The sequence below is a fragment of the Eretmochelys imbricata genome, chromosome 9, assembly GCF_965152235.1.
Source record: "Eretmochelys imbricata isolate rEreImb1 chromosome 9, rEreImb1.hap1, whole genome shotgun sequence".
Classification (NCBI taxonomy): domain Eukaryota; kingdom Metazoa; phylum Chordata; order Testudines; family Cheloniidae; genus Eretmochelys; species Eretmochelys imbricata.
Genome location: NC_135580.1, coordinates 8,505,460 through 8,530,912, shown reverse-complemented (window position 1 = coordinate 8,530,912; position 25,453 = coordinate 8,505,460). Strand labels below are relative to the sequence as shown.

The 25,453-nt window shown below is 58.9% G+C and overlaps 2 protein-coding genes across 3 annotated transcripts; one reads left to right on the top strand and one right to left on the bottom strand.

The window, feature by feature from the left end:
• Positions 1 to 765: 765 nt before the first annotated feature.
• LOC144270334 (major facilitator superfamily domain-containing protein 8-like) lies at positions 766 to 19,231 on the bottom strand. Of its 2 annotated transcripts, none has more exons than XM_077826728.1 (12): positions 18,432 to 19,231; positions 9,850 to 10,035; positions 8,934 to 8,996; positions 8,683 to 8,802; positions 8,012 to 8,091; positions 7,598 to 7,892; positions 6,223 to 6,296; positions 5,560 to 5,643; positions 4,223 to 4,352; positions 3,523 to 3,595; positions 1,452 to 1,582; positions 766 to 1,346 (listed from the first exon to the last, which is right to left on the bottom strand). In XM_077826728.1, the coding sequence occupies exons 1-12, from the start codon at positions 18,505 to 18,507 to the stop codon at positions 787 to 789; spliced, it is 1,872 nt and encodes a 623-aa protein (XP_077682854.1). In that variant the 5' UTR covers positions 18,508 to 19,231; the 3' UTR covers positions 766 to 786. The 2 variants fall into 2 exon arrangements, with proteins under 2 accessions (XP_077682854.1, XP_077682855.1); XM_077826729.1 differs by having other exon boundaries at positions 1,123 to 1,346; positions 3,523 to 3,645; positions 18,432 to 19,230.
• Positions 19,232 to 19,576: 345 nt separating this feature from the next.
• Positions 19,577 to 23,758, top strand: POLR2H (RNA polymerase II, I and III subunit H). Its single transcript, XM_077827025.1, has 5 exons — positions 19,577 to 19,764; positions 20,324 to 20,407; positions 21,000 to 21,093; positions 21,851 to 21,934; positions 22,562 to 23,758. Exons 1-5 carry the CDS (start codon positions 19,692 to 19,694, stop codon positions 22,677 to 22,679), a joined length of 453 nt encoding a protein of 150 aa, XP_077683151.1. The 5' UTR covers positions 19,577 to 19,691; the 3' UTR covers positions 22,680 to 23,758.
• Positions 23,759 to 25,453: the final 1,695 nt, after the last annotated feature.

The window sequence follows — 25,453 nt, the reverse complement described above, 5'->3', positions numbered from 1 at the left end:
CCTTTGAGGATCTGGGCCCTCCTACCATGATGAAAATTCCGTTTATTCCTGTTCTTTGAACTCTGTCGCTCTGCCTGTTTTTGATCCACGACAGCACCTGGTCACGCACCTTATGAGGCTTCGCTTTTATCATAGCCTCGTGGGAGAGGCCTCATCAAAGGCCTTTTGGAAATCTAAATATATCACGTTAGCCAGTTCGCCTTTAGGCACTGTTTTACCGACAGACACAATGAATTCTAATGGATTAGTGAGCCACCCTTTTCTTCTGCAGGATCGGTGCTGGCTACACCCTCTCACATCATGATCTTCCAGGTGGTTTATTATTCTACCTTTAAATTATTGTTGCAACCATGTTCCCAGGGGCCGTAATTCTGCAGACCACCCCTAGAGCCTTTTCTAAATAGAGAAACATTATACGCTGCCCTCCAGCCTTCTGTAACCGCAGCTGGTTTTTAAGGAGCGGGCAGGTTTTAGCTAGCCGCTCCTTATCTGAGCTCCTTCAGCAATGGTGGATATAGGCACCAGTGTGTTTACAGGATGCGAAGGGGCTTGGAAAGGGAAGGTGAGCTGGAGTAGCGGCTGGGGCTTGTGGCTGGGTGGTTTGCAAGTTAACTACAGAGGTCCCAGTGGAAGTGCGGAGAAGGTGTAGAGGATAGGTATCTCAGGGACAGAGGCACAAGATGGATGGTGGAGGGCAGAGTTAAGGGTGTTTGGGGCAAGTATGTCTACAGTGCATGAAGGTGTCTATTAAAAAGAACCAGCTCCTCAAACCATCACACTGACTTTTTATTGGGGAATTTCCTTTGTTTCCCCCCATATTTTTGCCACCAAGAGATTTTTTACATTACGTGTGAAACCCTGGTAAGGTGTTTGTTTCCTACTGGACAAACTGACGAGAGCCCAGGCTGGGAGGGTCGAATGCTCTTCTGCGGGTTCCCTGGTACCTTGCCGTGGCTCTGCAGACCTCTGAGGGTCAAACCGCTCTCTGTAAAATGTCTCCCTCATAAAACATCCTGTGCAGATTCCCCGGCAGTAAAACAGCTCAGAGCACCCCCCAGCGCCAAGCAGCAGGACTGCACTGTCCCTCCAGCAGGAGCTGCTGGCCTCACCCTGGCTCTTCCAGGCGGGTTGGTGCACTTGACCCAGGACGGTTTGGCCACCGGGGCAGAGGAGGCACCCCGAGCCCAGGGGCTCTGACGCTCTCACCTTGGTGGCTTTGAACCGTGCAATGCCTCGGAGTGCGGCAGAGGGGCGGGAGGTCACGAGCGCCGCTCCTCCTGGGACGGTCCTGGCACGTAGCCCCGGGGCGGCTCCACCAGGTAAGAGTATGAGAGTCCGACCATGACCTACAGGAGCAGAAGAGCCATCAGCATGCGGCCCGTGGGGCTAGAGCCCTGGCTCCCCCAGGGGCAGGGTGAGGAGGGGCAGGCGGCCATCCCCGGGGTGCTCACCATCAGCAGGCTCAGCAGGCCCATCATCACCCCCAGCATGATGTAGAGGTTTTCGGTCAGGCCTCCAGCCCACAGGGGCCCCAGAATGGTGGCGACTCCCCCCACTGACCGCCGCAGGCCCTGGCTGAACCCTACAGCACGGGAAGAACATAAAGGGTTTACGCTGCCTGCTGTCCCCAGCTCCTGACACCAGGGGGCGCTAAGCCACCGCGGGTACTGGCCTGCCTGGGGTGTGACCAGAGGCAGGCAGCCTCCCGGCAGGTGGGGACCTTCCCTTTCTCTTGGCGGGGAAGCCTGAGCGCTAACATGGTGCTACAGAAACAGACAATGGCCATCTGGGAGCCAGTGAGACTGCCTGGGTGCTGGGCCGTATCCCCCCACAACCAAAGGAGCACGGGACTGGTGCACGACTGCAGAGAAAGACAGAATGGGAGATGGGAGGTAGGCGAGAGAGAGAGAAGCAGCCCCCCGCCCCCTAAAAGAAAGTCCCATGGGACGTGGGGCCCACACACTTTTCTGTGCTGGCTCGACAAACAGAGCAGTGGTCTCTGCAGTGCAGCGTCCTTGCCTCCCCGTCCCGCTGGATCAGAGCGCCGGTCTGTCAACGGTACCAGCTGCTTCGAAGAGCACTGTCCCCAAGCCCCACACAGTCCCTCCCCACTGCTCACACCACCAGGTGGCCTAAAATACTCCATCAAAGATCAGCGTTCTCAGACAGCCCTGGGAGTCGGAGGCCTCGGTTCGGGGTCCAATCCAGGGTGGGGAGAGGCCAGAGAGAAACGGTTGAGAGAACATGACCGATGAGGGAAGGTTATAGAACTGGGCACGTTTACTCTAGAGAAAAGCGGGAACTTGATAACAGACTTCAAATATGTTCAGGGCTGGTACAAGGAGGACAAAGACCAACTGTTCCCCATGTCCACTGGAGGTCGGACAAGTAGTAATGCGGGTGATCGGCAGCAAGGGAGATTTAGCTTAGATATCAGGAAAGGGATCATGTCGCTGTTTCTGACTCAAAGGGTAGTTAAGCTGTGGCCCAGGCTAACAAAAGAGGTTGTGGGGTCCCCATCATGTTTTAACCGATGGTCTAGGTATATTTGGCCCTGCCTCAGCACTGGAGGCTTGAACTCGATGACCTCTCGAGGTCCTTTCCAGCTGGACATTTCTGCAAGGCCAGGAAGGTCGGTGGCCCCTGGTCACAGCAATTGGCAGACCCATGCTGGGTTCCCTGGCTGCTCTTTCTCCATGCTAGGCTTTGCCTACCCACCTGTGCCATGCCAGATCTTCAACACACCCCTAGAAATTCATTCAGCATTTAGGTGGCAGACAGCAGTGGGGCCTCACAAAGGATCCCACCAAGCTTTGATCTCAAGGAGTGATTCAGGGACGCCTGCTGAGGAGAAGGGTGTCCCCATTCATCGGGTGCAAGAGTGGCTCAGATCACCCTGGCAAGCCAATCACTGAGCTGAGAGGAACCAAGCCAGCTCTGCCAACACGGAGCGGATACAGGACTCAGCGGCTGGAAGGGGCCAGGCTAAAGTGGGATAGAAATTGGACCCTGGGAATCAGCGTTCGATCAGAAACCCAAGACAGCCATGTGAAATGGAAACCCGCCTTGGAAAGCGGGCCCCGTGCCACGGGTTAACAGCCTCCTCCTGGGACAGAGCTACCTGCTCTGACACCAAGATCCTGACAGACGGGCCAGACTCAGCCCTGGGGGAACTCATCTCAGCCAGGGCCAGGGAGGAGTCAGGCCCAGCTTGTGCGGGAGAAGCGAACGGTTCCATGCTCTTAACAGCACCATCCAAGATCCCAGCTGTCCCACGCTGCTGCCCTGGTGTCCCTACAAGGCACAAGGTGGGAGGGGTGGGAGAGGCCGACCGCACAAAGGTCCCGTGGGTGTTTTATGACACCCATCTCAAGGGTGCCCTTCATTGTGGTATCTGGGCTTGGAGTGAGAAGGGGCAGGCAGGCACCTGCAATTTGGGCATGGCTCAGCTAGTCCCAGAGCAGACTGCGCTCTGAAGGGGAGGGGAGGAAGTGGGCACCATGCCCCAGCCCCGAGGCTCACCTTGTGTTCTCTCTGCTGTGACCTTGGAGAAGAGCGAGACCTGGGAGACAGCCACGAAGGGCAGCCCCAGCACCTGCAGGAACACGCCGACCACCAGCTCAGACAGCAGGATGGGAAAGCTTCCTGTGGCAGCAACGCAGACATGGCAGGGGGGTGGATGGGCCCGGTGTGCAAAGAGCCCCAGAGGCTGGCAGACTCGAATCAGGGCCTATGCTTGTTCGATGGGCAAGCCCCTGGCATGCTCCGCCCGCCCCCAGTATGCTCCATGCTCGGTTGCTAGCTTTCCTAATCAGCAGAGGACCAGACTTTCATGACGCTGGGCACCCAGGGGAGCACCCCCTGCTCCTTTCCCTGGGCACCGAGCAGACAGAGGGGCTGGGGAACCGTAGCGCCAGCAAGGCGCTGGGCCCATCACAGCGCCCATGCCACCTACAGCAGCTGAGCATCGCCACCGCTCATTGGGCAAGGGGTCTCCTCTCCACCACACAGCCCCTGCTGGGCCACCTCAGGGCACTGCTGGGCCAGCCTGAGCCAGGCAAGGTGCCCCGCAGCCCAGGGGAGCACTCCAGAGCCATGCCAGGCTCCTGTCCCCCATCCATCCCTAGCCAGCGAACCCAACCCCCTGTCAAGCGATTTCCCTCAGGTGGGAGTGAGAAGGGCCCAGGAAGAGAGGAACCAGAGATCCTGGCAGGATGGTTACCTTGGGGCCGTGCCAGGAAGAGCAGGCACCAGACACAAGCCACGTTGCAGATGACCAGCCCGAGCACCAGGACCACGCGGTCGGGGAGGCGGCTGCTGAGGCAACGAACCAGGAAGAAGCCGCAGATCACCTTGGGGGAAGGGGGGAAGCTGAGTTATTAGACAATCCCTGGACCTCGGCCTGGGTGCAAAGACCGTCAGAAATGGGGCCCTTCTGCGGTTGGGGGAGCCAGAGTCAGGGGGTGACTCAGAGTGGGGGACTGAAGGGAAGGAGGGCAGAGCAAGCCCCGCATAGGGCCTCTTGCGAGATAGCAGCACCCGAGAGCCATCCAGCACCAGGCCCCCAGCGCTGGGCACACGAGCACATGCCCTGTGTTCACTTATCAGAGGAGTCACGGCTCGCCAGGGCTCTGCAGACTGCCCTCCCCCTCACGGCCTCAGCACCACTGCTCGCCCATCCCCTGGCTAGCAGGCAGGCCATGCTCGGGCACAGGTGCCAGCCAGCACAGTCAGGCTCCAGGAAATGGCCTGCACCATGCAGCCCGGGGCAGGTTGGCAAGGCCAGGCCACAGGCTCTCTGCCAGCAGGGCACAAGGTCTCTCCAGCCTGCAGCCCACCCTGTCCTAGCTGCAGAGACCGCTGGCAAGAATGCCCCACTCCGCACACTGCCGGAGCAGGGGCAGAGGAGAGGTGTCACACGAGTTCTGTCTGGGCGCGTCTACACTGGCATTCTTTGGGCACCCCGCCCCTGCAGGCCAGCACCATGGGAACAGTGAGTGTGCCAGTGTAGACAGGGCACAGGCATTTCAGCCCCATCCATGCGAGTGGAGGAGCATGAGACTATCTGCACCAATGCTCCCAGAGGGGCTGCAACAGGGCCGCAGGAGAGGCCTGGCTGGATGGGACCCCAGCATGACTAGCCTCCCTCGCTGCCTGGGCTGGACAGAGGTCGGGGCTGGAGGGATGACTCAGAGGAGGGCTTGGCTTAGTGACGAGGGCAGTGGGGGCACCAAATGTGGCTCTAGGCCTAGACCTCCCTCCACCCCATCCTCAGTCTGGCTGTACATACATCTGAAGCATGGGGTGGAGAACAAAAAGCAATTAGCTGAAGGATCCCAAAGAGGGGGAGGGGACGAGAGGGGGGGCGGGCAGGTCACCAGGAAGGCCGGGGCGAGAGGTGAGAAAAAGGGTCAGACATTCATAGGTTGCGAGCGCTCTCGGCAGGGTCCGGATCATGCGTGTACACATGCACGGTGGGATGGGAGCCAGTCACCTGCCCCACGCCATGTCTGCCAGGACACCTGCCATTACAGACCCCAGGGCTGGGGTCTCACCTACCTCGATGCCGCACAGGAAGTACATGATGCTGTTCTCAAGCTCCCCGAAGCTCAGGTAGCGCTGGGTGATGGGAGTCACCATGGTCTAGAGACATACAGACAGGCAGAGAAAGCAGTCACATGTCTGCCCACCCTACACTCACGACTGTGAGGAGCCCCCTTTGCGTGGGATGGGGAGGTACAGACCCTCGCCCACGAGGTGCCCCCTCCCCTGCTTTGCCCAGAGGGTATCCCTGGTGAGAGGGCTCTCCTGACCAGCACGTTGGGTCTCTGCTCCCGCTTGTCTTCCCTGAGATGGAGGTAACCCTGGGTCATGCCCAACGTTCACCCAATTCTGGGCTTCCCCTTGCCCTTCTCCACAAGGAGACCTTGGCCCAGGGAGAGATGCCCGCCCTCTGGGCACCAGGTGCAGGTGAAAGGTGAACCCCACCAGGGGTCTGGGAGAGGCCAGAGCACCACATGGAGAGGAGATCCCCTGTTTCCCCCACCCCGAAACACATATCCGGAACCTGGGAAGGGCTGGACAGGAGACGCTCCCTGGACCCAGTCTGGTTGTGAGAGGAGCTGGATCCCCCACCACCGACTTGGAGAAGAAACCCGCCTCCCCCCACCCTCAGTGGGAGTGGAACAGAGCGACCTGCCCATCAAGCCCCCAGCCACTCACCTCCAGGGCCGTTTGGTTGAACAGGGTGATGAACTGGGCAGTGAGCAGAACCACCACTTCCTCCCGCAGGTACTCTGCAACGACACCATGCGGACGTCACGGGGCTGTGGTGCTGGCGAGGAGAGGGGCCAGCCCTCCCTGTCTCCCACTGGGGGCGGAGGCGGGAGAGACACTGCCCAATGGAACAGGTCAGTGGGCTAATCAGGCGACAGGGAAGGCTGGGGGGTGGCATAAGCAAAGTTCTGGGATGAGGGGGAAGCTGGGGAACCTCAGTAGCACCAGGGTTTGGATGTTCAAACTAGGCCCCTGCACACTCCTATGCCAGCCAGAGCGCAGGCCCCCTCAACATGGCTCAGGGCAGGAAGCACGATGCTACTGTAACCAGACACGCTGGGCAAGGGAGAGTCTGATCCTCTTCTGGCCCTGAACTCCATCTGCAGCAGACCCACACTCTCCTGCATGCCAGTTTCTCCACTCATTGGTTCCCAATTTACATGGGTGTGAGAAAGAGGGGGCGCTGCCCTCCTCCACAGTCCACCGGCCCCCAGAGCCCAGCCTTCCTGGACCCCCAGCTGGAGAGTCCCACCAACTCCCTCTCATGCAAACCCTTCCATAGCTTCGTCCTGCCAGCTCACACCACGGCTTGCTGGCTGACCTTGGGCTAGTTCCTTCCCCTCTCTGGGACTCAGTTTCCCCTATTGCAATCCAGGGATAACAGCCCCGGGGGAGGAGCAAAGGCGCAGTGCCTAGAGAAGGGAAGGGATCATCAGGGTCTCCTACAGCTGGGCCTGCACTCCCCGCTCTGTGCCCAGGTCTGCTCCCTGCCCATCAGTGTGCCCGCGGGGCACTGGGTCCAGGCTGTCCAGTCTGGGACACTTGGGTGCTGACCCATCTGCTTGCTCTGGGGTTCTAGGGGCAAGCAGGAAGGCCCCATGGTGCCCACAGGCCCTCTCGCCAATCAGCACCCAAACAGCTCGCTTTCAGTTCCCACATAGCTGTCCAGAGCAGCAGGAGACCCACCAGCGACAGCCCCACAGTGTCACGATCCTTGGGGGCTTATGCAGCTGCCAGGCTGGTGCAACGGGGCACAGAGAGTTCGTCAGCACCACTCAGAGCAGCCGCTGTGCGGGGTCTGTGGAGCGTGTGGCTCACCTTTCCCCTACAAGCTCTGACACCCTGATTGCGGAGCACACCGCTGGCCTTGTGGCAAAGGGGCTGGACTGGGATGTCAGCGGTGTGGGTTCAACTCCAGCTCTGCCAGACTTGCGGCAGGGGTAGGATCCTGGTTCGACTGAAGCCCGTGACAAATCCCCGCCACGTACTGCCCAGCACAGTACTGATCAAAATGGGGGCATGCCAGGCTGGGGGCACTCACCTCGCATGGCGCTGAAGTTCTGAAACGGGCTCTTCTCCTTTACTCTGCCCTCCTCCTCGGCCAGGTGCCCGTTGGGCACGTAGCGGGACTCGTCTCCCTCGGGGGGCGTCCTCTGGCCAGTGCCGCCATAGCCCCGGTGCTCAGCGGGCTCGTCCTGGCCAGCGCCATGCTGCACCAAGGGCTCCCGCTCCTCCTCCTGCTGCGCTGCCAGCGGCAGGTGGGGCACGGGCTGCAGGTCGTAGTACATCACCGCAACGACAAACTGGAGCAGGATCCAGAGCAGGCACATGAAGAGCTGCACAGGGAGACAGACACCTGAGTGCCCGGAGCCACAGCTCCCCCACCCAGGGAACTCGGGGCCGACTCACGCGGCAAGCTCTCCCTGGCTGCGAGCGCCGCCCTGGGAATACTCACCCCCGGGGAGGTGAATTTGTTGACCTCAAAGGGCCCCAGCCGGAAGTTACAGAGCCGCAGGAAGAGGTTACAGGCGGGTCCTGAGCACAAAGAGATGGCGGGGTCACACTCGGGCACCGGGAGGAAAACACAGAGAGTGAGGAGGGTGGGACTGGCATGCCCCTCACTGCCACCAGCCACCTCCCTCTGCAGCAAGAGGGGCAAAGAATGGGCACCGTGAAGGAGATGGTGGGTCTCTCCCACCCTCGCCAGGCTCTGATAGCCACCCCCACTGCCTCTGGCAACAGCCTCTCTGGAGACCCTTTGTCACATACCCCCCACCCCTGACAGGCAATGCCTCCGTGGTCTGGCACCGCACTGCCATGCCCTGGCCCCATACCCTTCCCAACCTGAGAAACACCAGCCACTACACGGCGTCCCCCGACAGTTACCACAGCTTGCTTTCAGGGCACAGGGCAGTCAGAGCTGAGCCAGCTCTCTTCAGTGGCCCCTCTCCACAGCAAAGAGAGCGACACTGAGGCAAGAGCCTGGTGCATGGGGCAGGCGCCTCCTGAACATGGACTGTGTGTAGACTACAGAGCCCCAGTTCACGGCTCAGGCCCACCACTCCCCCCATGCTGCGGGCCTGCTGCGGAGAGGGCATGGGGGGGGGTAGTCCTGGGGTACCTTACCAATCAGCAGCCCAACCTGCCGGCATGCCATCACTGCAGCAAACACCTTGGCGCGCTCCTGTGAGGTGGTGGAGCGGGTGAGATAGCCAAAGATGGAGGCACCCGCTCCCGTCCCAACACCTGCCAGAAACAAGGACAGTCAGGGGCAAGAGACGGGGCATGCTCTGAAAGCCCCCGGCACAAGCCCCTGGATCTGGAGACCCTCAGCCTAGATCCACGTGGCCTACAGCATCCCCACCAGCAGCTCTTACCTGCCACCAGCCGGCTGCCCAGGAGGAGCCACTTGGAGATGCCCATAAAGTACATGAAATTCCCTGCAATTGGGGGGACAAAAAGGAACAGGTAACGCAGGGAGGAACATGCAAAGTAACAGCCAGCCAGGAAAGGGGTGCGGGTGCATCCCTGGAGCCAGCTGGACTAGCCAAGAGGCAAGCCTCATGGAGGAAGGAGACGGGCAGGCACTGCTGTCCCCTATTGGCTATAATCAACCCCACGTACACCTGTGAGGGTCTCATCCCATGGGGCTGGAGCAGGGATCGAGTCCTTCAGAACTCCTGGCTTCTGCACCCTAGTGTTGCAGGCAGGAGGGTTATCTGCGATCCTGCTCTGAAAAGAGTCCCTGTGTTACAATGGCATCACAGGCCCCATGCTCCTTGTCCTGCAACACCAAGCCCCCATGCAGTAGAGCACGTGGGTTGACGTAAACGGGTACTTAGCTGGTGACCAGCGCGGCACGCTCAGAGCTGAGCTCTGTCCAGCTGATGGGTCAGCACCAGCACCAGAGGTTCTGCAGGCTGAATTCTGCCCCACAGGGATCCCCCAGCTGCCCCTCGTAACTGAGGGCAAGACTGGGTCCTGCAACCGGACCTTGGTTAACAATGAATTCATCTGATGCCCGAGCCAGACTAGAACCCAGCTCCCTGCTGCAGCTGGGCTGGCTCTGCAGGTTTCCTAGGAGTAGAAGCAGGTGCTCGGGATCTCTGTAAATCAGGGCCTCAGGTACCTGCATTTAGAGTTTGGTGTTGCATGTTTACACCCTTGTGATAAGTGGGGCTAATCCTGCCCTCCCACCGCGCCCTCCCTGGGGGCCAATGCCCAGGACCCAGGCTCACTCTGGACTGCTCCCACCAGCGAAGCAGCCCAGCCGGCCTTCACTTGCTCACTCACCCATTATCTCAAACACGTTGGCAAAGAGGATGATGGCTTTGGTGCGCTGGCTCCGATCAGACCAGTGCCCGAAGAGGGGCCCCGCAAGCAGGCCGGTGAGGCTGAAGGCAGAGATGCCCAGGCCCAGGAAGTACGGCTCAGCATGGAGCGTCTGCAAGTAGGCCCAGATCGTGGGCAGAATCACCGCTAATGGGGAGCAGAGACAGACAGTCAGAAACCCCACGCCACAGCGCTAGAATAGGTCCTGCCAGGCCACCTCAAATGGGTGCTCGGCCTTCCCCTGAATCCATGTTCCTGCCTCCCTGGGGCAAACGTACAGCCCACCTCGTGAGACAGCCTTGGCGCAGCATGAGACCACCCCTGGCTGGCCTTGGACAAAGAGGGCAGAGGTCTCTGGGTCCCCTAGGCCTGCCAGCTGGGCCTCTGACCCCCGCCCATGGCAACTGCCGGCTATCCAGCCGGATCACCAGTACCGACGCATTGCTCAGGAAGGGGGAGATGCCAACCACCCAAGGACTCAAACCGTCCCCTTTGGGCCCTGGGAGCTCCCCAGTGGCTGCCGGGCATTTCACCCTCCCTTGGGATGGAAGGTGCTGGAGGCTGCAGCAGCTCCTCAGACTCACGTGGACGCCAGCAGCACCCCATGGCCTCGGCCCCCTGCCCTCCTTGCTAAGAGGGCACAACTCAGCCTGTTCCTGTCTCAGCCTGCCAGAGCCTCCTTCCCTCAGTCAGGGGCCCTCACCCGCTACCCTAGAGCTCCTGTGAGGCCTTACTGCGGGGTGTTTATGTAGCAGCCGAGCCCCTCAGCAGGGCGAGTGGGCCGTGCACCTCACCCAGTCACTGCCATCTTACATCGCACTTAACGGCTGTTACAGGAGGGAGACAGAGAAACTCCATGAAGCTCAACAGGGGCCAGAACCGAAGTCCTCACATGCCTCCCGCCATCACCTTCTTTAAGCAGAGTTTAGTTGCTGTATCTGTGGCAAGAAGCCTGGGACCCTTTCCCATAGCTACCTGCCTGCCACAGCTTCTACCACGTCGGTCGTCTCTGCCCGTTGGCCTCTGTAGGCGGCTATAACGCACCACAGTGTCTGAGTGCTGCCAGAACGAGAAACACCAGGCCACCAGAGCCAGGCTGCCCAATGCCCTCCATACCCCAGGACCAGGACCGGCTCTAGGCATCAGCAAAGCAAGCTAGGGCAGTTGCGCTCTTGGAACTTGGGGTGGCAAAAAACCTAGAACCGGCTGTCATGGAGTCCCTGGGTGATGCTCTGGAACTGCTCCCCATGAAGCCAGTCAGGACTCTGGGGCAGTCGCCTTTCTGGGAGCAGCCTGTCTGCAGGACACACAGCTCACACGGCTTCCACCTTCCTGGGTCTGACCTCGGAGCATTCAGCATCCTCTGCCCCTCTGTGCGCTTCCCATAGCAAGTCCGCTCAGGCGGGGTCCTGGGGAAGCCAGAGGGTCCTGCCCCCCAGCTCCGCAGTCAGACGTGACTCTCAGCCAGCAAAACAGAGGTTTATTAAATGGCAGGAACATGGTCTAAAACAGAGCTTGTAGGTGCAGAGAACGGGACCCCTCAGCTGGGTCCATTTTGGGGGGCAGTGAGCCAGACAACCATGTCTGCCCTTCACTCCATGTCCCCAGCCAGCCCCAAACAAACTCCCTCCAGCCCCTCCAACCCTGGGCTTTGTTCCTTTCCTGGGCCAGGAGGTCACCGGATTCCTTTGTTCTCCAACCCTTTAGCTCTCACCTTGCAGGGGGGGAAGGGCCCCGGCCATCAGTTGCCAGGAAACAGGGTGTCGGCCATTCTGTGTCCAGACCCCTGCACACACCTGCCCTCTAGGGCTCTGCAATGATCATACACCCTTACCCCACCCCCTAGATACTTAAGAACTGCCTAGGGGAAACTGAGGCACCCCCACACTATTCAGAGGAAACATTAAGAACAGTCCCGCTTCGTCACACCGGCCCCGCCCAGGACATGGCCAGGAGGCAGGTCTCACTGTTAGCCCTCACTGGGCAGTCACAGTAGGATGGCCAATGAGAAGACATCCCTTGCTTCGCTTATGGGCACTCCCCACTGCCCTGCAGCCTCCACCAGAGAGCCACAACACTGCTCCCCCTGCCCCTCGCCAGCATCTCCCCGCTCTCTCCTTCCCTCCCTAGTTAATGATTTCCACCGCCTGCCCCAGGCATGGAGAACCAGCCTCAAGGTTCTTCTGCTACCCTTTGAGACCTCAGGGACACCTTCCCTTCGGGAGCTGATGCTTGTAGCATCCCACATACTGAGAGCACCCGCCCTGCTGCCGCCCTTTGGTGGGATTCAATCTCCCACCCCCGCCAGCCAGGGAGTCTTGCTCAGTCATTGCTCCAGGTCTGGACTCCCCCGTGAGAAGGGCAAGGAGGAGGAGAACAGGAAGGCCCCAGAGCAGAGAGTTTTGCCGGGGAAAAGGAAATAAGAGACCTTGGGTTATGAAGGAAGAGAAGCAGGATTGGGACACGCTAGCCAGGAGAGGGAGGAGTCAGATATGAACACCGCCCACCCCCGTTTATACTATGCCTACACTAGAGCTGCACATTCAGCAGGAGGAGACGCATCCACGCCACCTCTGATGGTGCAGCACCAGCGCAGACAAACCCTGAGCGACAGGGACAAGGGCGGTGCGGCGAACTGCGCCAGAATGGGGGACGGGACAGCAAGGAGCTCCGCTTGGGGTTAGAGTGGCAATGAACCAGCAGGATACGCTGGAGCGAGGGGCTGAGAGGTGAGGTTTATGGAGGGGACAGGGAGCGCCACGAGTCATCTGCCTAGATCAGAGGTGGGCAAACCGTGGCCCACGGGACCCTTCCGCCCGGCCCCTGAGCTCCCGGCCCGGGAGCCTAGTCCCCGGCCCCTCCCCTGCTGCCTCAGCGCGCCATGCCACCGGCGCAACGCTCGGGGCAGCCGGGCAGTGCAGTTGCAGAGCCACGGCCTGACCCGGTGCTCTAGGCGGTGCGGTAAGGGGGCAAGGGGCAGGGAGGGTTGGATAGAGGGGTGTGGTCAGGGGTGTGGATAGGGGTCGGAGTGGTCAGAGGGCAGGGAACGGAGGGGTTGGATGGATCAGGGGTCCCGGGGGGCGGGGGGGAGAGACAGTCAGGAATGGGGGGGGGTTGGATGGGGCAGCAGGGGGCAGTCAGGGGTAGGGGGTCCAGGAGTGGTCAGGGGACAGGGAGCAGGGAATGGTGGATGGGGTAGGAGTCCCGGGGGAGCCGTCAGGGGACGAGAAGCAGGGGGGTCAGATAGGAGACGGGGCCGGGCCACGCTTGGCTGTTTGGGGGGGAGACAGCCTTCCCTAACCGTCCCTCCATACAATTTTGGAAACCCGATGTGGCCCTCAGGCCAAAAAGTTTGCCTGCCCCGGCCTAGGTGGTCAGGGCGAGCCTGCGCAGAGCCCCAGAGAGGCTGTGAAGGGAGAAGTGGAGCAGGCCCAGGACAAGGCCTGCATGACCCCAGTGTTAGCAGCAGCAGAGGCCAAGGAGGTCCGAGTAGAGGCCCCGAGGTCTGGTGAGGTCATTGGCAGCCATGGGTGAGATGGTTTCAGGAGGGCAGCAGGCGGGTTGAATCCAGCGCGGAGCTCAGAGCAGTCGAGGAGATGGCTGTAACCGGCACAGATGAAGGGGAGTAGTGAGCAGCTGGAGAGGAAAGCTAGGTTCAGGGAGAGCTTTGAGAATGGGGAATTGTTTAACTCGTGTATTTTCCCCATCTGTAACTGGGTTGCATATCATCTCTATGTACCTGGGGCCTTTTCCTTCTTGCTAAAGTTCCAGGCACTAAGCAGCTCTTGAGCACATGGTGTGTTCAGTGCCATCATCTCAGGTCACGTTCCCACGTGGACGGTGAACCACAGCCAGCACCATCACTCGGTTATCGCCAGAACTGGAGGCCTGTTGGCTCGGCCAAGGGGAACAGCAAATCAGCTCCTTGCAGGTTCAGTTCTCCCTTCCTCTTCCCATACACTGTGCTCTATGGCGAGCCAGAAGCACAATGGCCGTCCCAACAGTAGGGCAGCACCTTGCCCATGGAGGTGGCCTCCAGCTGGGAAACCCATACTTGGTTATTTGTGGAATAAGGGAAGAGACCAGGGATCTGGATGAATCTGCAGGTGCTAGAGGACTGGGGTCTCTCAAAGGCAGAAGAGATGTACTCAGCAATAAGTGTCAAATTCCCCATGCTGGGGCATGGATGGAACGTCACTAACAAGGGGGCTGGAAACAAAGCGGCTGCTGTGGGGACAGGCCCCTCTTCCCTCCCCTGGTCGGCAGTGTTCACCTGGAGTGCCAGTTCTGTGCACAGGGATGAGACTTGTATCACCAGGGCGAGGTCTCGTGCCCCTCTGTGGACGGGCGACAGAGAGCCAGGCGGATAAGGGTGTTAAAGTAGCTCTGGATTGCTATCTGAGCCGCCAGGAGCGATGGGATGGCAAGGAGAGACTGAGGGCATGACTTGCAAATACCTTGCCTCTAGCGAGCCACAAATCAGGAAGCGGGTGGTCGGGACGACAAGAGCCCCAGTTTCTGCTGGAAGCTGACAAAAGAGAAGACTAAATACTCACGAAGAACAAGTGTGGGGGGGGAGGGGGAAGAGACCTGTGGATTCGAACAGGAGCAGGGGATGGACAGGAAGGACCCTTCAGGCAGGACAGTTTCAGCTCGTCCCTGTCCCACACGGACTGCAGAACTCTGTGTGTCTGAGTGACATTTGTGGATCCAGAGCTCAGCTGGGGCCAGGATGACCTGGGGCACCTGCAGCCATACCCTGAAGAGAAGCAGCGTGGCCCAGGGCACACAGGGAGCCTGAGACCTAGGTTCTAGCCTTGGCTCTGCCACTGACCTTGGACAAATGCTCCTTTCCCCAGCCCCCCTCTCCTTGCCCCCTCTGTCTGTCTTGGCTACATAGACTGCGAGCTCTTCAGAGCAGGGGCTGTCTCCTTGATCCTGGCTGTAGATCTCAGCACCCAACCACGGGAAGGCCTGGTGATTGCTCATCCTGCTAAGCTGAGGGGCACAAGGAAAGGGGGAAACTCCCTGTGCTGCGTCAGGGAATGCAGAGTGCTGGCTGCCAGTGTCAGTCGAGACCCCTCCATGGGACAGGTCAGATGCTGTGTGCCCAAGAACATAAGAACGGCCATACTGGGTCAGACCAAAGGTCCATCCAGCCCGGTATCCTGTCTGCCAACAGTGGCCAATGCCAGGTGCCCCAGAGGGAGTGAACCTAACAGGTAATGATCAAGTGATCTCTCTCCTGCCATCCATCTCCATCCTCTGACAAACAGAGGCTAGGGACACCATTTCTTACCCATCCTGGCTAGTAGCCATTAATGGACTTAACCTCCATGAATTTATCCAGTTCTCTTTTAAACTCTGTTATAGTCCTAGCCTTCCCAACCTCCTCAGGCAAGGAGTTCCACAGGTTGACTGTGCGCTGTGTGAAGAAGAACTTCCTTTTATTTGTTTTAAACCTGCTACCCATTAATTTCATTTGGTGGCCCCTGGTTATTTTATTATGGGAGCAAGTAAATAACTTTTCCTTATTCACTTTCTCCACACCCTTCATGATTTTATAGACCTCTATCATATCTCCCCTTAGCCTCCTCTTTTCCAAGCTGAAAAGTCCTAGCTTCTTTAATCTCTCCTCATATGGGACCCGTTCCAAACCCCTAATCATTTTAGTTGCCCTTTTCTGAACCTTTTCCAATGCCAGTATATCTTTTTTGAGATAAGGGGACCACATCTGTTCGCAGTATTTAAGATGCGGGCGTACCATGGATTTATATAAGAGCAATAAGATATTCTCCATCTTATTCTCTATCCCTTTTTTAATGATTCCTAACATCCTGTTTGCTTTTTTGACTGCCACCGCACCCTGCATGGACGTCTTCAGAGAACTATCCACGATGACTCCAAGATCTTTCTCCTGATTAGTTGTAGCTAAATTAGCCCACATCATATTGTATGTATAGTTGGGTTATTTTTTCCAATGTGCATTACTTTACATTTATCCACATTACATTTCATTTGCCATTTTGTTGCCCAATCACTTAGTTTTATGAGATCTTTTTGAAGTTCTGCTTTGGTCTTAACTATCTTGAGCAGTTTAGTATCATCTGCAAACTTTGCCACCTCCCTGTTTACCCCTTTCTCCAGATCATTTATGAGTATGTTGAATAGGATTAGTCCTAGGACTGACCCTTGGGAAAAGCCGGGGATATGCACAGTGGCTAATGTTCCTCAATCAAACATTCAGTGTTTCAAGACAAACACTTAATTACAGACACTGCTCGGGATGCCAGTGACTCAGGCCCTTGAATTGTGCAGCCCAGCTTCAAGCATGAGGATATCCAGGAAACCTGCTGGCCAAGTAATTAATGTAATTCACCGGCCACCAGAGAAGAGCACGGGCTCCTCTAGTCCAGCAGCTTTCATCATCACGACAGACCAATGGCTCATCTAGTCTGGCAGCCTCCCTGCAACAGTGGCCACCCCAGGGCTCTAATTATATAGTATCAGCTCATGGAAGGAGTGGGAGATGCTTCTGATTTGGCATGGGGATCGGTTTATCCCCTGAAGCAGGAGGAGTGATAGCACTTGCAATCTGACAGGTTTCAGAGTAACAGCCGTGTTAGTCTGTATTCGCAAAAAGAAAAGGAGTACTTGTGGCAGCTTAGAGACTAACCAATTTATTTGAGCATAAGCTTTCGTAAGCTACAGCTCACTTCATCGGATGCATACTGTGGAAAGTGTAGAAGATCTTTTTATATACACACAAAGCATGAAAAAATACCTACAAAGCATGAGTTTAGTATCACCCTCTACTGAAAGAAGGGGAGAAGGGAGTAGCTGTGAGCCCACCTATAACCAGTTCCCCTGCCCCATTCCTTCAGTGCCCCCTGGTGGGCACAGAATTCTCATCACACTTGACAGACTGTTGGCAGATGTAAGTCAGCTAGGGGTGCCGAAGGCTGGCACCCAGCAGCAGTGCCTCCTCCAGTCCCACCCTTCAGCTGACCCTGGAGGATGAGTTACAGACTCAGACTGCAGCTTGTTAAATATTAACAAAGGAAACTAGGAGACCAGCTCTGCTTCAGCAGGGGCCCTCCCATCCCCTCACACCACCAAGCCGTGTGGAAGAGCTGTGGGGCCTCCGAGACCCACTCCAAGCCTAGCAATTCCCAGCACTTTGGGGAGCACTGGGGCACGTCTCGCCAAGGGGAAAAAGTCCCAGTAAGAAAAGAACAATGCATCTAAAAATCCATATAGGAACAGACCCACATACTGAGCCAGCCCCACTGCAGGGCCTGCCAGGCTCCCAAAACCCCTCCATGGCTCTCGTCCACCATTGCTCCAGCCCCAATAAAGGCCAGTAGAGTCACAGGAGACTCCCCACAATTGATCTAAGATGCTGATGTCTCCTTGTAAACAGCTACTGCAAATTACCAATCCCTTTGCTACCCCACCAGCTTATGAGGGGCGGAGGGGCACAAGCACCTGGCCTAAGGCGTTGCCATTAAAACAGTCTCTAGTCCTGGGGTTTCACAAGGCACTGCTCGACCCAGCCAGAAAAACAAGGCAGCACAGGGTCGCATGCCAGAGGCAGGGCACAGGCTGTTCCGGTGTCCTGGCAAGAGACAGGACCAGACCCACTGCAGGGTCACACAGCAGAGGCAGATGCTCAAGGGGGTCTCGAGGTGGCGGGGGACACCAGCCTGATTCCAAAGGCAATCTGCTCTGTTCTCTAGTAGAACGATGACAGTCCCCATAGCCTTCACCTCTCCCCCTACCCCACCCCTCTACTCCACTCCCCCATTCAGAGACACAAGCAGGCCTCTTCCTTCCTCTCATGCTATCCTAGCCTGACAATTGCTGGGCCCTGATTCTGAGCCACCTTTCCACCTCCCCAATTCCAGGCTCAGCTCGGGGCCTGCTCTAACTGAGTGAAATCCAATGACCTGCATTATGCACTATGGCCCCTTCCGGCTTTAACATCTATTAACCCAACTTGTGACCGTCTAGAATAGCTGGAGTGCAGAGTGGGGAAGTCGTACCCCTGCAACAAGAGCTGGGTCCATTGTGCCAGCCCTATCCACAGAACCCCACTGGGCCAAGGGAACACCTGACTGGGGGGCCCCCCGCTGCAGCATAAAGGGTCCAGAATGCAGGCCAGAAGCAGAGCCCAGCTCTGCTGCCAACTTGCCGCCTGACTTCAGGCAAGTCATTTAACCACCCCCTCGGTGCCTCAGTTTCCCCATCTGTGACATGGTGAGAGAGACTGACCCAGGTCCATTAACATCCACAAAGCAATGGGACCAGAGAGGAGCAGACTCACAAACCCACCCTCAGGGACAGAGCTTCCGCCTATAGGACCTAAACCAGCGGGTTTGTCATTCATGGACGCAGCAGGACGTGGGTGCCCCCCAGCAGGGCCCATGGGAGCAAGCCCATGGGGGAGTGGAGGTGTCCGGAGTCACCCTCCCGGTTATGGCTCTGACACTCCGTGGCCGGCCCAGGCTGGCAGGGCATCGCCCCCTGCCCGCAGCGCTCACCGTACTCGATCCCTCCCGAGAGGAAGAGGAGGCCAATGGTGAAGTTGGTCAGTTTCTTCTTCCTCTGATACTCCATCGACCCGGCTGCTGCTTTCCTCCCCGCGGGGCGCAGGTGACGGTTCCCTGCAGGACTCAGCGCCCGGCTGCGGCGTCTCCGCTGCCAGGGGCCATCGCGCAGCCCGGGTGCCTGGCCGGGCAGCCCTGGCCTCTCGCCAGCCCTTCCTAGGTGCACGTCGCTGGGGGCCCCAGCCCCCCACCAGGATCCAGCGAGCCCGCAGCCGACAGCGACCAGGGCAAAGCGCCGGCTCCGGCTCCTCCTCCTCTCCCAGCGCTCCCAGGTGTGGGTGGGCAGGGCCCCGCTCCCGGCCGCAGGCGCCTCTGAAGGAGAAGCAGCTCAGTGGGGCCCCCCTCCGCGCAGGGCGGGGGCGGGGGGGTCTCAGGGACAGCGGGGCGGAGGAGCGGTTTCAAGATTTAATTGCAATTGGTTGATGCCAAGCCCAGGCACTGTCTGCTCCGCTGCAAGCCGGGCCCCCGCCCCCGCCAAGGCAGGGGCTCAAACAAGGGGGTGGGGGGGAGGCTTTCTGGCCGGACACAGCCGCGGGCCTTGGCGGGCCCTCCGGGACCTGGAGCCGGCGGGCAGGGGGCGAGAGCTCAGCGAACCCCCCCCACACACACCTGGGCGGGAACCGCGGGGCGTTTTGAAACAGTAGCCGCGTGCAGCCGGGAGTTTAAAGGGTGCCCCCCCCCCCCAGTCTAGACACACCCCTGGGCCTGAGAGATCAGGCGACCCCCCCGCCCACGCCGGAGTTATCACAATAGTCCCGCTGCCCCCGCCCCCGGGATCGGGTGAGGCTCCCACCCCTGCGGCCAGGCGGTCCCCCCCTTCCCCCGGGGGATGTACGGGGGGGGGGGGGTCGCGCGCCTCAGGGGAAGGCGGGGGGGGGGGGCTGGTCTCTCTGGGGCGGGGCACCTAACGCCCGTCCCTACTGGCGCTGCCCGCAGGTGGAGCAGACAGGGACAGAACCCAGGCGCCCGGGACTCCCCAGTCAGGGGGCGGAAGCGGAAACGGACGAGCCCCGTTTCCGCCCGTCAGGCGAGCCGCGAGGAAGCCTGTACGCATGCGCAGCCCCTGCCCGGGGGGGGGAGCAAGAGCTTCCGCCCCGCACTGACATGGCGGCTCCGCGTGGGCTCGAGCGGGCGCAGGGCGGCCGGAAGTGAGGTTCGGAGCCCCTGCAGCGCGCTCCCCGCCCCGCGCTCGCCATGGCCGGGATCCTCTTCGAGGACATCTTCGACGTGAAGGACATCGACCCCGAGGGCAAGAAATTCGACCGGGGTGAGTCAGGCCGGGGTCTCCCTCCCCCGGGGCTCCTCCCGCCAGGGCGCGAGAGGGAACAGCCCCATAACCCCCTCCACCCCCCGGATCTGGGGCTGGATCGGGACCCAGGCCCCGGGGGGGAACAGCCCCATAACCCCCCACCCCACTGGATCTGGGGCTGGATCGGGACCCAGGCCCCGGGGGGGAACAGCCCCATAACCCCCCACCCCACTGGATCTGGGGCTGGATCGGGACCCAGGCCCCGGGGGGGAACAGCCCCATAACCCCCCACCCCACTGGATCTGGGGCTGGATCGGGACCCAGGCCCTAAGGGGAGCAGGCCCCTTAACCCCCCCCTTCGTTTTGAGGGCTGGATTGGGACTGAGGCCCCAGGGGGACAGGTTCCATAACACCCCCCAACCCCAGATCTGAGGCTAAATTGGAATTGAGGCCGTAGAGGGGACAGGTCCAATAACACCTCCTTCCCCCTGAGATCTGGGGCTGGATCTGGACCGAGGGCCTAGAGATGAAATGCCCCGTATTTCATGTGTTGCTGTTTCCGCTCCTTCTCTTCCAGTTTCCCGCCTGCACTGTGAAAGTGAGTCTTTCAAAATGGACCTAATCCTGGATGTGAATATACAGATCTACCCCGTGGACCTGGGTACGTATGTAGGATGCCCGCAGGCTGGCAACTGATCATCCCTGTAACAGGCAGCACCTGTTGAGCAAGAGCCAGCTGCTGGCAGAGGTGCCCATAACACTGAGGGCTTCTCTACCCAGGATACGAATGCAAGTTAAGGAAAGGTGTGCATCTGAAGTGTATGATTTAAAGTGCAGTAAGCCCTCACATGCATGCTGCCATTCTGAAGGAAAGAGGCCTTGGATGCGTTCAGTGCATTTAATTACTTAGGTCCAGTGGCCACGAACAGCTGTGATGTGAGGAGAGATGCTCTTCACCTGCCTGACAGCTCCATGAACCCTGGGGTCCGTGCTACTCCAAGCGCATCACCTGGCATCTGGATGCGCTGCTGAGTGTCCCTGATCACCTTCTCTGGAGCTGGGAGCCCTGAATATCGAGCACCTTTGAATTAACATACAGCTAGTACTCCTGGTGTGCTCTGGTTTCTGTGTTGCTCCCTTTTTCCCTGCCCTTGTGTGCATGAGAATGTGCGGCCTGTGACAGATGTGGCTGTGAGCAGCTGGCCTCCTTGGAGGCTTGCCTTTTACCTCCTGCTCTCTATTGTGTGGTTCAGGTGACAAATTCCGCCTGGTTATCGCCAGCACTTTGTATGAAGATGGGACCCTGGATGATGGGGAGTATAATCCCACTGACGACAGGCCGTCCAGGTAATGGGGCAGTCCTCAGTATGAATTCCCCTTGGGTCGGGTATGGTCAACTCTTGTGGGGATCCGAGCTGGCTGAGGGCAGTGAACCAAGGGGTACTGACAGTGGGGAAAGCGTGGAGTTGGGGAGCTGCCATGGGTCAGCGTCGCTGCCTGATGACTTTGGCCTTTAAACACCTGGGAGAAGGGGCTAACGAGTTCCCAGCCTTTGTCTGGTGGAGTCCCCTTGTGGTCTGTTGGCAGCGGGGTACTGCTCTGTCTCCTGGCGCATTTGATTGGTGCCCGCTCTTTTGTCCTGCCCCCATTCACTTTTCCTCTCTCTCGGTTTTCCTTCTCATCTTTAACTTTTATCCAATCTCTGTTTCTTTTTTGGTTTCTAAATTCTCTTGTCTCTGTGACTATTTATACATCATCACTGTCATATCTGAGCAGCCCCTACCTGTTCTTGGCAGCCCTGGGTCTGTAGCTCCCGCTTCCTACTCACCAGGGGGTTACTTGCTGCTTGGGCTGGCGGTGTCCATTGGTGACTCAGTAGGGCTGGATTGCACATCTCTTGAGCGTCCCTGTGTGCTGTGGGGGCAGAGGCCAAACTGTGCTTATGTGGCTGGCTACATTCGGGGCCATTGCAGGAGTGCAGAGGGCCCCAGGTGGTTTTCCAGGAACCATCTGGTGCTTTACCCTGGTGGATGTTTGCTTTGGGCAGGAGGGTCAGGTCTGTGGGTGTGCGCCTCTCTCCACCCCGGTGTCTTGTTGCACGCAGGGCCGACCAGTTTGAATATGTGATGTACGGGAAGGTGTACAGGATTGAGGGCGATGAAACATCCACAGAGGCAGCCACACGCCTGTAAGTGCCCTGCTTGCCCCTACCCCCATGCCACTCCCCTGTTGTCCACGAGAGGTGGTACGGTTCTGTGCCCCTCCAAAGGGCACACATCCACTGAGGCAGCCACACGCCTGTAAGTGCCCTGCTTGCCCCTACCCCCATGCCACTCCCCTGTTGTCCACGAGAGGTGGTACGGTTCTGTGCCCCTCCAAAGGGCACACATCCACTGAGGCAGCCACACGCCTGTAAGTGCCCTGCTTGCCCCTACCCCCCATGCCACTCCCCTGTTGTCCACGAGAGGTTGTGCGGTTCTGTGCCCCTCCAAAGCGCGGTGCCTGGAGCTTGGGGTAGTCCAGGGAGGGGGCAACATGGTCCTGCCCAGAGTCCCTAGTGGATCCATAAAGGGAACACCAGGGCACTGAGCGCTGTCCACTGCACTCCTCTCACGTAGCAGGCTCCTAATTCCCAGAGGTGATGGCTGGAGGCCACAGCCAGGGGCTTCCTTTAGCCACGAGTAGGGCCGCTGACACTGGGGTGGTGAGCAACTGTGGCTGCCTCTTGGCTACTCAGGCTTCTGGAACCTGGGTGTGATGCCCCTTCCCTGATCCATGGGATCCTGTTCTCACCTCTGCCCCTCTCCTGCCCTAGTTCTGCCTACGTGTCCTACGGTGGTCTGCTCATGAGACTCCAGGGAGACGCCAACAACCTGCACGGCTTTGAAGTGGATTCCAGGGTTTACCTCCTGATGAAGAAACTGGCCTTCTAACCGCAGGGGGCCGAGCAGCTGGGGACTGCGGCTGCAGCTGGGACCCTGCCTCACACGCAGGCTTTGCAAATCGACAGGGCCTTGCTGGCCGAGACTGGGACCCTTGTGTTCAACGGCCGCTGGATTTCAGCTCTTTTGGCCCATCAGGACCCTCTGGAGTGACGCAAAAAGGGAGCCACTAGGCTGTTGTACTCCCTGCTGGTCCAGATCCCTGCACCACCCACAGTTCTGCCAATGATGCCCCTCTGCTGGGGCCTGCAGCCCACTCCTGTTCCAGGCCAGCGGTCTGCCCCTCGTGAGCAGGGGGATAGGCAGGTCCCTGGCTGGAGGCGATGGTGAGTGGCTGCCATGTGTGCCGCAGGCTCCTTTCCAGACCCCTCCTTTCCCATACTGGCTGTGGGGCTGCTTCCCGGTCGGCTCCACTCTGCTGGCTGCATGGCAAAAGTCTGCACCGTTTCCAGCAGTCCTTATGTTTCGTGGCCTCTGTGTTGGCTGGGAGCAGGACAGGGAATCGTTATGAGCCAGCCCCACCTGGTTCTTTACTAAAGTGGGTTCTTCGGATGTGTCTCTGCTTAGGTCACTCTAGCACGTGTGAGATGTGGGGGCGGGGAGATGAGAGGTGCCAAGGAGATGCGACATTGTGAGACTGGCCAGGACTAGGACCACAGGGATCGAATCAAACGCTTCAGCCCCAGCAGATTGCTACGCTCTGGTGCGAGAGCTCCAGTCCCGACGTCCTGCTTAAACCATCAGCGGTGACACAGCTAAAACCACTGGTGTTTAAGATGGGGAGTTCACCTCTTTCTGCACTCTGGCTTCTAGGTGCGCAGACCTGACTGTGTCGGTCCCTTGTTTCAGGCACGGCTGCACTAGTTACACTGGAAAGTTTCCTTTGCGACTCTAAGGGCTAGATGCTTCATTTTGTCTCCGAGTTGACTCTGCTATTGTCCCCCCTTCCCCATGCCAGTCATTTCTGGCTATATCCAGACTATGACCCTGGGTTACAACTGTAAAAAGTTTTGGGATCCGCTACTTGTCCAGCCTCAATAAAAAGGGGAGAGGATTCCCCCTGCCGGAGAGCTTGTGAGCCAAGTCTTCCAACACATGGGGTGGCCCTTAGTGACCGGACACAGGTAGAGTTTTTCCAAAGTAGCTATGGCAGTAAAAGTCCACTCCACCTGCGAAAAGGGGCTTTTGCCAATAGAGTTTTTTGTTTGGGGGGCTGGGACAAGCTCTGCCGGCCCAGGGGCTCATGCCCTTTCTGGTGGAGGGAAGGCCTGAAAGCCAGATGCAGAGCCAGCCAGTGAAACCAGACGCAGCTCTATTGAGCATGCTCAATCTCGCTGATTTCATTCGTGGGCTGGATCCTGGCCCTTAGATTCCTTTCTGCTGCCTGGAGTTTCCTTAGTGAAAAATCCACTCTGATCAGAGGTGCGAATGGCCCCGAAACTCCCAGGAGAGCCGAGAACGGGAGTGGGGTGGCAGGCAGTGGGGACTGGGTTTTAGAGGGGGCGTGGAGGAAGAATGCAGCAGGCTGAAGGAAGTGTCTGCGTGACGTACTGCGTGTAGCGTAGACATGGTCTCTATAATGCTGTCTCCTTCCATGTAATTCAGCCTAGAAATTGCTGCAGGGTAGGGGTGAGAGGGGAGATGCCTGCGAGATGCTTTAGCCTGGGAAGAGGCTAGGCTAGGAGAAAGTGTGAGAGCCGGAGCTTGCTCTGTTTCTAGAAAAGGCACCTGTCTGCCTGCCGTTCCTGCAGTGGCCGCAGGAGGGCGCTGGATACCTCATTCTTAGGGGAGGGTGGGGCTGGTTCTCAGCCCCCACACACATCCTCCAGAGCAGGATAGGGAGCTGGGTGGAGGAGAGAGTCTGGCGCCCCCCTGTGCATGGGCCCCCAGCGAGCAGGCCTGGGTCCCAGCGCTAGCCCCAGATCCCACAGTTGCCGGTGAGCTTTGCCCCCCCGCTAAGCGAGATCACAGGGCCCTTTAGAAAAATAAGCTCTTTAATCGTAAGACGTTTTCCCAGTAAAAGACACCCGCCCCCTTCCTGATCCTTAACTCTAGCGAGCAGCCCGAATCCGTCTCCTTTCCGCTTCCACCGTCGTGATAAGCAGCAAGTGCAGCAACACCCTCCCTGCGGGGAGGCTGGGCTGCGGTGACGCATGGAGAGCTGGGGGCACGAGCCTTGGGGCTGCAGGGTCGTGCACCTGCAAGTGCCTTAGCCCACAGCAGCGTTCTGCCGGCTGATCCCCTGGCACAGCGAGTCCCCCGCCCCGCGGTGCTGGGCTGGATTACACAGTGGTTGGCTGGAGACAGGGCTGGTGGATGGGGAGTGAGTTCTCTCACATGTGCCCTGGGGCGGGGACGAGTCCGCACGTGTTGCATGTGTGTTGGTTGGATTCAGAGGCCCCATGCCAATGAGTCCTGCCTCACTGTGCGCCCACAGGAGCTCCTCCCTGGAGGGCAGCGTCCTCTCCCTTTCCTGGGATGTGCAGAGCTGACACCGCATCCTCTGGCCCCAACCAGTCTCATGGGGGCCAGGCCCCTTTTTGCTCAGCTCTAAAGTCTTCGCTGTGAGTCGATATTAACCAACGCAGAAATGGGGGGGCCTCTCTAGGACTGAAGGAGCCCCCTTTCTGTCCTTGGGTGTGACCTCCTCTGCTCCAGCAGGGTCCTCTCCGCCCTGCTCTTCCCCCAATCGCTGGAGAGTGGGAGGGGGCAGGATATGCTTCCTTCCCACCTTGTCTCCACCTGTGGTCTGGTGGGTGCCTCCA

Excerpts from the sequence above, each read along its gene's own strand:
- LOC144270334 (XM_077826728.1), bottom strand. The coding sequence starts at position 18,507 with ATGGAGTATCAGAGGAAGAAGAAACTGACCAACTTCACCATTGGCCTC. Across the intron at positions 8,092-8,682 it reads GCAGGTTGGGCTGCTGATTG|GACCCGCCTGTAACCTCTTC; the intron begins GTAAGGTACCCC and ends CTTTGTGCTCAG. Across the intron at positions 6,297-7,597 it reads GAACTTCAGCGCCATGCGAG|AGTACCTGCGGGAGGAAGTG; the intron begins GTGAGTGCCCCC and ends GTGTCGTTGCAG.
- POLR2H (XM_077827025.1), top strand. The coding sequence starts at position 19,692 with ATGGCCGGGATCCTCTTCGAGGACATCTTCGACGTGAAGGACATCGAC. Across the intron at positions 19,765-20,323 it reads GGGCAAGAAATTCGACCGGG|TTTCCCGCCTGCACTGTGAA; the intron begins GTGAGTCAGGCC and ends CTTCTCTTCCAG. Across the intron at positions 20,408-20,999 it reads GATCTACCCCGTGGACCTGG|GTGACAAATTCCGCCTGGTT; the intron begins GTACGTATGTAG and ends TGTGTGGTTCAG.